Genomic DNA, 9,107 nt, shown 5'->3' with positions numbered 1-9,107 from the left:
ACATAATTTGACAACCCTCATTAGGATTTCACTGTAAAAGGCATGCAGCTTTAACTACTACAGTAGATATTATAATGTTAAAATATCATAAATGGTACACAAAGGTTAAGAAGAAAATATCTGAGTATATCTTTAAGAATGAAAACAATAGATTCATTATCTTATTAGCATGTTGGGATTTTTAAAATAAGAAAAATGCAGTGAATAGCTACATCCAACACCAGTGTTTATTATGGCTCAGTCTCTAATATTCTAATATCTGTTAAATATGCATGGTAAATCTCTACTATTCTAATATCTATTAAATATGCATGGTAAATCTCTAATATTCTAACATCTTTTAAATATGCATGGTAAATCCATATTCTGCCAGTATCTGTTACTTACAAAACCCCCCACAAAACTAACAAACAAAAAAACAAAAATAAAAAAACAAAAATAAAACCACCATTACATCATAATACACTGCAGAGTTGTTCAAGTTGAAGGCAGTTTACATTGTGTTTGTGGTATCATGCAGCAGAAACCTCCAAAAAACTCACGTGGATGTTTAGTTTTAAGAATTTTTGCTATGAACAGGCCAGGACATTTTTGGATCATCTTAAATTTCTCCTTTTGTGGTCATAAACCCTCATTAGTTCAACATATTGTCTTAAATACTCTCGTGAAAAGATCCATTCATGGGAACTACACACCAGCGTGGCTGAGTCTCAACATAAATCCTACGGGCAGTGTGGTCATGTGTAATGTCACAGCATGTCAGCCCTTAGTAGATCAGATGAAAGACAGTCACCGTGTAAACTGCTATTGAAAATTTGCATTAAACGTTTGAGTAAAAATTTGAATATGCTACTAACGTCAAGCGTGATAATTTTTCAATAATCCCCCCCAGCTAAAATGTTTATATTCAAACTATAATATGGCTAAAATGACTGACTGGGTGGGGGAAGGGTGGATGTAAATGTGTCTATGACAGGTCTGGACCACTGTATCTACAAAACATTCTAGACACAAGAAAACTGGTAAATATATGAAATGGGAATACAGGAGTGGTTCTTGGATGAGGTCTAGTGAGGAACCCAGAGTTTCTCTGGTTAAGGTGCATGAATACACTTCATTCAGTGATGTCAGAGCCAAGACACAACTGACCGTGGCATGTTTAGCACATGGAATTGAATTGATACTTATTTAATGTCAAATACATGCATTCCAATTAATCTGTGCCGATTTGAACATAGAAAATTAGAACCATCTGTAAGGTACTAAACAGGACTGAGAAAAGCCCATAAACATCCAGAGTTTCTCCAGTTACTGCATATCCATAAATGATAAAGTTTCCAATACACTCCGATAAGGAATTCTACTTCAGAGACTTCAGTGGGGCTTTCAAGTGATGTCTTAAAAAAATAATTGATTTCATATATACAACAATGCTCATTTATTATTTACAACAGAACATCTTTTCTATATGAGTAACAATGATGAAAACAGAAGACAAAGAATTAAATTAAATATTCTAATTTATATTTAAATTTAGTGGCATCAGTGTAATGACAGTGCTTGAAAACTACATTAATAATTTCAGTATCATATGCTATGAACAACATACATACATACATACATACATACATACATACATACATATAAACAAAACAATTCATTTGACAGCCAAAATCAAATGCTAAAACAGAACATTCTTTATAAAAGCAATGTCATAATCTAAGTATTATTTTTAAATAAGTAGGCTTTAGCTAGTTTCTGTTATTCTAAAAGCCACAGTCTAAAATCTATGAATAATAGAAATGTTTTACTTTTAATAGTTAATTAAATGTTTAAAATAGTGTGACTGTTCTTGAATTTTTGTTAAGTCAGCCAAATAATGTCGAGCCAGTGATGTAAAAGGCTCAATGCCCACAACCTTCACCTGCTGGAGGCCTGCATCTGCACACCACTGTATCAAGGGAGTTTTAGTGTTCTCATGCACAACAAATGGGAATGCATAAAAGCAAGTAGTGACCTGTTGATACGCATCATTCCTTTACAGCTTCCAATGCACTGGATTTGAGTTTCCTTAAGGTTCCTTCAGCAAGAAACATCCGTGGGCGCATGCACAATGTGATCCCAATTTCCTGTAAAAATCGGTGTTACAGCAACAATTGGCTGTTGACGTGCACAGCAAAGCCAAGATTCAGTGAAATGGGTGAAAAGTTTTCAATGCCATGCTGTCATGTGACCAATTTGAACTACTCCCAGGCTAAAAAGCCTGGTAACCTTCTCCTGCGCGGAGTCCTACATGTTCGCAGTGCGTCACGGCTTGCACTAACCCTCCCTTGTTGCAGGGTTTCCTCACCCATAATCACTACCCCCTCTCAATCCAGAGTGTGACAGCCTCTGCACAGCCAGTCTTTGAAGAGAGAGACTGTTCACATAACAAGCTAATCAAAGCATCAGATCTTGGTGTGTTAACTGGGTTTTGCTTACTGTGATTAAAACAGCCTGACATAAGGAAGCAGCTACAGGTTGACATGGTTTTTTTTTTTAGCTACAGGACTTTTAACGTTAGCTGTGGTGAAACGGAAGTATTACTGTGCATAAAAATGCTCTTAGAGAGGAGATGGGTGGAACCTTTTCCTCCTTCTACACGTACGACACATTGGCCTCTGCAAATGACAGAACTTTTTAGAACGCCTCATCTAGAGGTATGTTATAGAATATTACTCACGCTCAATAAAAAATATTCCTGTATTTTGTTGATTCTCTTTTTATCACTTCCTTATTATGACCAACTGGAATTACAGCTGTCTACAGGTGCAAAATTATCACTACAGTACAGAATAGAAAATGATAAGTAAGCTAAATGACAATCACTGGTAAAATTCTTGTGAAAGTTCCAAACAGGATTGTATTGTGGGTAGCATAGTTTAGAGTTGCCAGCATGAAATTACAGAGGCAAGACCCTCCAGGCCCAGAAAGCATCCAAGCAGTAGCGCGATGATCAGAAGTCTCTGGAACAGCTCCAGATGGAGGCGACTCTGAGCGCAACCACAGCGTCCACAATGAACATTACAGCTTGTGACTTCTGGCTCCAGGTCCCTCGCTCCCGGCCATGTGAGTGACATGTGGAAGGAAGCAAATAACTTGCCAGTCACCAAAGCAGGAGCTCCGGTAGGAAAGGCCCTGATGACCGCGGGCAAAGTGCATGGCGCGAGAACCTCGGAGGACATGGCTGGAGATGCAAGTTCAGTTCCACCAACTTTGCATTCAAATGCTGGTTAGATGCTATCGAGTGTCTTTTGGGACACTCTTCATGGGTGGATGCAGATTCAGTTCTGGAGTTACTTACACACACACACACACACACACACACACACACACACACACACACGCCGGATGCAAGTGGTGGCAGTGTGAAGGCCCGCCCGCTTTGACAGGGGTGAAGGTCAGATGCTTAAGGTCATGTTTCTGAGGAGCCACTGCTGTGATGGGCCGCCGGTACAGTCCCTCAACGTGGGGACCATTTTGTCTTCTTCCGAGGGCATGTCCAAACACTGGTTACTGTTCACGTGCAGCAGGGTCAGGCGCTAAAGAGGACAACAAAACCAACAATGATGATGACAAAACAACAACAAGCTTAAAAAAGGCTAACTGTCACAAATATGATGTGTGTGGGGGTGTATGTGTATGTGTACACACACACACACACACACACACACACACACACACACACACACACACACACACACACACACACATCACATCACATCACATCACATAAAGACTTCCTCAAATTCATAACCATTGTGCACTGCACACAGATGAATACAGACCATATAATACATTTCCTTTGTACATATATGTTGCTTCATTTTTCATTGTTATGCGTCCTTATATTTTAGAATTTATTGTTTTCTCTTATTTTTGGATTTTATCCATTACGGAGCCAGGCTCTGGGATTTGCAAAGGTAAATTTTAGTGTTCTTACACAGTAACCATAAATCTGTTCTATTTTAAATTTCTGAAGGTGACATTTAAATTTGTGTGTGTGTGTGTGGGGGGGGTTGTGTTAATCCCTGCAACCTTTACCTTACTGCATTATTTTCTTCTTCAGAAAATTATCTGTACAATCAAACGTCCAGTGCCCTCAAATTCTTCATTACGTGAACGCTACAGACTGTGTAGTTCAAACAGCAAGAGGGAGGGAGAGTGAGCAAGATTATTAGGCATTCCTGACCGAGCTCCCAGGAACACCAGGAGTCACGCCCTGTCCTGTCCTGCACCTACCCTTCAGTTCCCTGCACACATCACTTCAGCGGGAAGCTCCAATAAGCACAGCCCAGTCTGGCCTGGGTCCTTCCTCCATGCCAACGGGCAGTCAGAACTCTGCCTTCCTCTCTACTCGCCTGCCTGAGAGTTGTTTTCTTAGCATGCAGCGAGTATTCCAACACAATTATCGCTACTAATTGCCTAATTCCAAGATTAAAGAGCATATTCTCCACAGTGCATTTGCCACGCAGTGCCACTCCGCTCATCAGCTACGGCAGAGCCGTGCCAAAGAAAGCTCAGACGTGCTGGGGAGGCACCTTCCCAAAGTTCCGGTGCTCCTGACGCCGGGCCTCCCCATCTCTGATATGTCCTCTTCCCTGCACGAGCAGGACACGGGGACGTGTTGGGCTCGTGCTTCCACTCCATTTGCACCGTTCAAGTGGCTGCAGGTTCTAATGAGTGTGACTGGCCTCTGAGTTTGGGTTCAGTGCCAACCACCCACAGCTCTGCGCGCTCTGTAATTAAACACTGTCCCAGCAACCAGCTGCTGACGGCTGACGGAACGTGGATTATGGCCATGTTGTTTTTTAAGGGAAATGAGTTGCTCTGGTGCAGTAGAGTCAGGAGCAGGTGCACGGCAGAAATCTCCACCGACTAAGCGAACAGGGAGAGGAAGATTAAGGCATACGGACAGGGAAGTGGGGTTGATTAAATGGTGTTGCAGCAGAGTAATGTTTACATGCGGAGTGTGTGTGCGTGTGTGTGTGTGTGTGTGTGTGTGTATGTGTGTGTATGAGTGAGTAAGTGAGTGAGAGAGAGAGAGTGAGAGAGCACGTGAATGGATGAGAGTATGTCACAAAGGGCTGAGTAAAGATTTAATGCAATTTGTTTGGTTCCCAACAGTGAAGCAATCAAAAGTCCACAAACTGTTTTTATCGGTTTTAATAAAAATGCCTCAATGATACTAAAACTTAACAAAAAACAGAACAGAATGAATTCCATTATTTTTTAATGAAATAACCTAAAGAAAGAGCTCTAATAATGATGCATTTCTTCCTACTGTGTTTCATGTGGGCAAAAAAGATGAATGAATGATACAATGAGCCAAGGCATCTGTTCGATCGAAAAGGACAAAGGCCTAAATAGTTATCTTTGTGCCCATGTGAAAATCAGCAGGGGGAAATTTATCCTTATTACACACACACACACACACACACACACACACACACACACACACAAAAATATGCTCCATATGTTGCACCAACAAATGATCCTGTAATGACTGAAGGTCAATGGGATGCACGTGTGCATGCATGTTTGCACGCATGTGCGTGTGCACACACCCATACCTCTGCTCACCCAATCAGATAATTAAAATGGGATGGTGTGTAAGCGTGAGCCCTGCGAGCAGACTGGCCGTTGCTTTTGTTGCTGTGTGTCAGTGGTGAAGGAGGCAGCACGTGCCCTGTGCTACCTTTTTAATGCCCCTCCACACCACCTGCCCAACTTATAGCCCCCAGGGCTGGAGATGAGCCTGCCCAACACACGCACGCACACTCGCGCACACACCCCAAGGCCAGCTGCAATCCACAGACCCACATGCCAACACATCTGCTGCAATGACCATCACCTTCTCAAGGCTGCGAGTCCCCTGATCTGCCTAAACAGGACAAGCAACTTTGTTCGTGTGGTAAGATGACGTTTAGACAGAGCCAAAGAGGCAGTCACACATCGAGAGTGCTGATGTGCAAGACCTGATCTTCTGACAGACAACATCTGACTAATGGTCTGCAAAGCAACAGAGTTTTTCCAGTTAAATAAACATTAATATGTGGAGAGCCCATTAAAATTAAGGGTTTGGGAAATACATTAAAAAAAATTAATTTAAAAAACAAAAAAAAAACAAAAAAAACCACTCAATTTAGGGCGAGCCCAAATGTGACATGGTTGTGAGTGTTCAGATGCAGGCTTGCTTATTCTCAGAGAGACCAGGGCTGTGAAAGAAACCACTCATAATGAGAGATCACTTCAAAAGAGCTCGCAGACAAAGATGTGCCAATTCCAGGGCCCAGCACATAAATAATCAGGCCGGAACAAAGCCGCCTCCACCGCACGCTCTCAGTGAGGGCTGACATGTGTTGGACCCACCAGTGGCCACCAAATTTTCATATCAAAATGAAATATTTATGTAAGGAAAATAAACATCAGGGGATATTTAATTTGACATCAGGAGCAATTGGTAGCAGGGCAGTGGTAGCTTAGTGGTTAAAGGTACTTGATTTGTAATCAGAAAGTTGCTGGTTCAAGCCCCACCACTGCTGGGCCCCTGAGCAAGACCCCTAACACTCAATTACTCAAAGTGGTACTATTAATACAATTGTAAGTCTCTTTGGATAAGAGCATACAGCCTGTCTTTGAATGCTGGAAATGTCTTGGGACGCAACTTGAGAGTTCCAGGAACAGTCCAAAGCTGGGGTTTAGGCAAAATGCTTTTAAATGCTTAAAAAACACCACTTCCACACAACAATCCACAACTCACCAAACACATGCACACAGATTGGCCTATAGGATCTAAGCCAACACCACGCTGATCTATTTTACCACATCTAGCCAGGTAAAGAGGCAGAGTGCTGATGCAGCCCCCTTCTCTTACACATCTCAACATTCACTGAATAAACAGCCAGTTAAGAGGCTTATGGCAGACTGACAGCCGGCAGGACAGGCGGCTTACGCGCATTTAGACAAGGCAATATGCGCCTCTCCTTAAGAACAGCCGCAGGTCATCCGGAGCTTGACTGAGCCGATAGTAAACAAGAGTACCTCCACGGGCCCTTGATCAGGAAAAATAGGCATATTTCATTTTCTGTATTTATTATTTCTTTATATAATCAGCTATCCCCCCTCACACTCCCCACTTTACAAATGAGAGTGGCACACACGAAACAACTGCAGCAAAACGAACATGCATACATAAAGTAAACACACTGTTAAAAACAAGGACACAACTGTTAAATTAAATTCTACATTTTCACAGTGTGGGGGTGTGCTGCTACTAACGCTACACTGCATCAAAAAGAGCACCATGGAAAGACAAGAACTATCCGATAAAGTGATTTAATCAATCAATCAGTTACGATCAGAGCCTGCAAACAGCTCTGGCTGAAAAAGCTCTCCTGCCCCAGACCACAGGCTAAGAGGGGCAGATCAGGGGCAGGTCAGGGGCAGATCAGGGACAGGTCTCGACCTGGAAGTCCAATGCTCGCACCACTGACCTGCTACAGAAAGTAGTCGGATCGCCTGCGGTAAATCTTCCTAAAGACCTGGAGCCTGCTGAGGTTCCTGAGAGCCCAGCTCTGAGCTGGGCTGTCATCACAGCGCTCAACGGCAAGCCCGTACGTGGCGTCCTCCAGGCGGCCGATGGTCAGGTACGACTGCGTGATGACATGCAGGAATGTGCCCCTCTGACGACCACACCCGGCCCGAGCATGATGGACAGAAGGAGGCGTCACCACAGCGAGGGGACATGCCAGGTTCGACAACGGTTGAAAGGGACCTACGCTACAATCATGACACTACCGCTGCACTTCGTGACCTGGGAGTGGATGAACTGGGCTGGGGCCGTTTGAGGAGCATTGGGATCTTAGCAGGGGAAGGAGGAGTTGGAATGGAAGGCCGTGGAAGGTGGAGCTCGGAGGGTTTTTGGATCGACTGAGTCAGGCATGAATGGCCTGAATATATGATGGCACTACAGGGAGGGGGAGGAGCAAGTTGGGATGATTGATAGGGCAACAGGGCCTGGCCTGGCCTGGCTCAAGCACTACAGCAGTAATATCTCCACCACTCTCTCCTCATTAGATGTGATGTTGGCCGTGCCGGTGTTGGAAAAGTCAAGTGAGAGATGAGAATAGGCAGAGACCTATTTTAAGACTGCTATACACTCCCTTGGTCATTAAAGTGGCACAAAAACCGGTTTATTGACAGTGAGACGTTTCACAGGAAACCAATTAAATTTTGATGGTATTAAATCCTGGAGTCAGCAACAGTCCTCAGCTTTTAAAAATAGCTTAAAGATTGATAGCGCTGACAGTCTCTGACACTTCTACAAACACAACTCAGTAAATATTTTATGCTGCATAAATTACTAATCAAAAAGGCCTGATAATTTAGCTCTCCAGGCTGATATATAAATAAACTGGACCACGGGGATTTAGCAGGCTCACTCAAGAGGGCAAAATCATTTGAAGGTGGAAGGGACCCCATCCAGACAGGGAGACAGGGAGGTCTGTGTCTAAAATAAGTCTTCTTTTCTCAACCTTCCCTCTCGGGTCTCTGACGGTAAATGTCCCCTTTTGTAATCCAGGCCCAATACCTTTCCCCAACTAGGTCATCCACTGAATGGGGTTGTGCCATATGTGACATGTTACTGATATGGAGGTACACTGCCTGCACCCTTTCTGGGTGTTTCTACGTAACCTGAGGTTATGAACATTTAAAGAGGACATCAAACAAACAATCTTAATGGGACTTAAATATAACCAATGGCAGGTTATCAAGTAATCAATGTGAAAGGAGACTGGGACATGGCAGGAGACACACAGTCTAGCACACAGTACACACACACACAGCACAGGTTGGAGTGTCATCACGTGCTATGAGCTATGACAAGATCATATCTCCACAGGGAGTTCATAAACATAACGCACACTAGCTTCTGGAGAACACCCATTCTGTCTAGTCACCAAACACCACAACAGCACCAACACAGAAAAAGGAATATATTTTAATAGCGGCACCAACTGCTAGTACAACATTCAGAGACACACAGACTAATCTTACCTCAGAAT

At 43.2% G+C, this 9,107-nt stretch overlaps 1 protein-coding gene across 4 annotated transcripts in view; it reads right to left on the bottom strand.

Annotated features, from left to right (window-relative positions):
• Nucleotides 1-1,205: 1,205 nt before the first annotated feature.
• The window catches only part of galnt13 (UDP-N-acetyl-alpha-D-galactosamine:polypeptide N-acetylgalactosaminyltransferase 13), a 32,373-nt gene continuing 24,471 nt past the window's right edge, over nucleotides 1,206-9,107 (bottom strand). For all 4 annotated transcript variants that reach the window (XM_035523716.1, XM_035523715.1, XM_035523714.1 and 1 more), the window contains one exon: nucleotides 1,206-3,581. In XM_035523716.1, coding sequence (XP_035379609.1) covers nucleotides 3,441-3,581 — 141 coding nt within the window. In that variant the 3' untranslated portion in view covers nucleotides 1,206-3,440. The remainder of the gene's footprint in view (nucleotides 3,582-9,107) is intronic.

Source organism: Electrophorus electricus, chromosome 2 (assembly GCF_013358815.1).
Source record: "Electrophorus electricus isolate fEleEle1 chromosome 2, fEleEle1.pri, whole genome shotgun sequence".
Taxonomy (NCBI): Eukaryota; Metazoa; Chordata; class Actinopteri; order Gymnotiformes; family Gymnotidae; genus Electrophorus; species Electrophorus electricus.
Note: the sequence above shows the minus strand (reverse complement) of the source record. Positions and strands in the feature narration are given on the sequence as shown.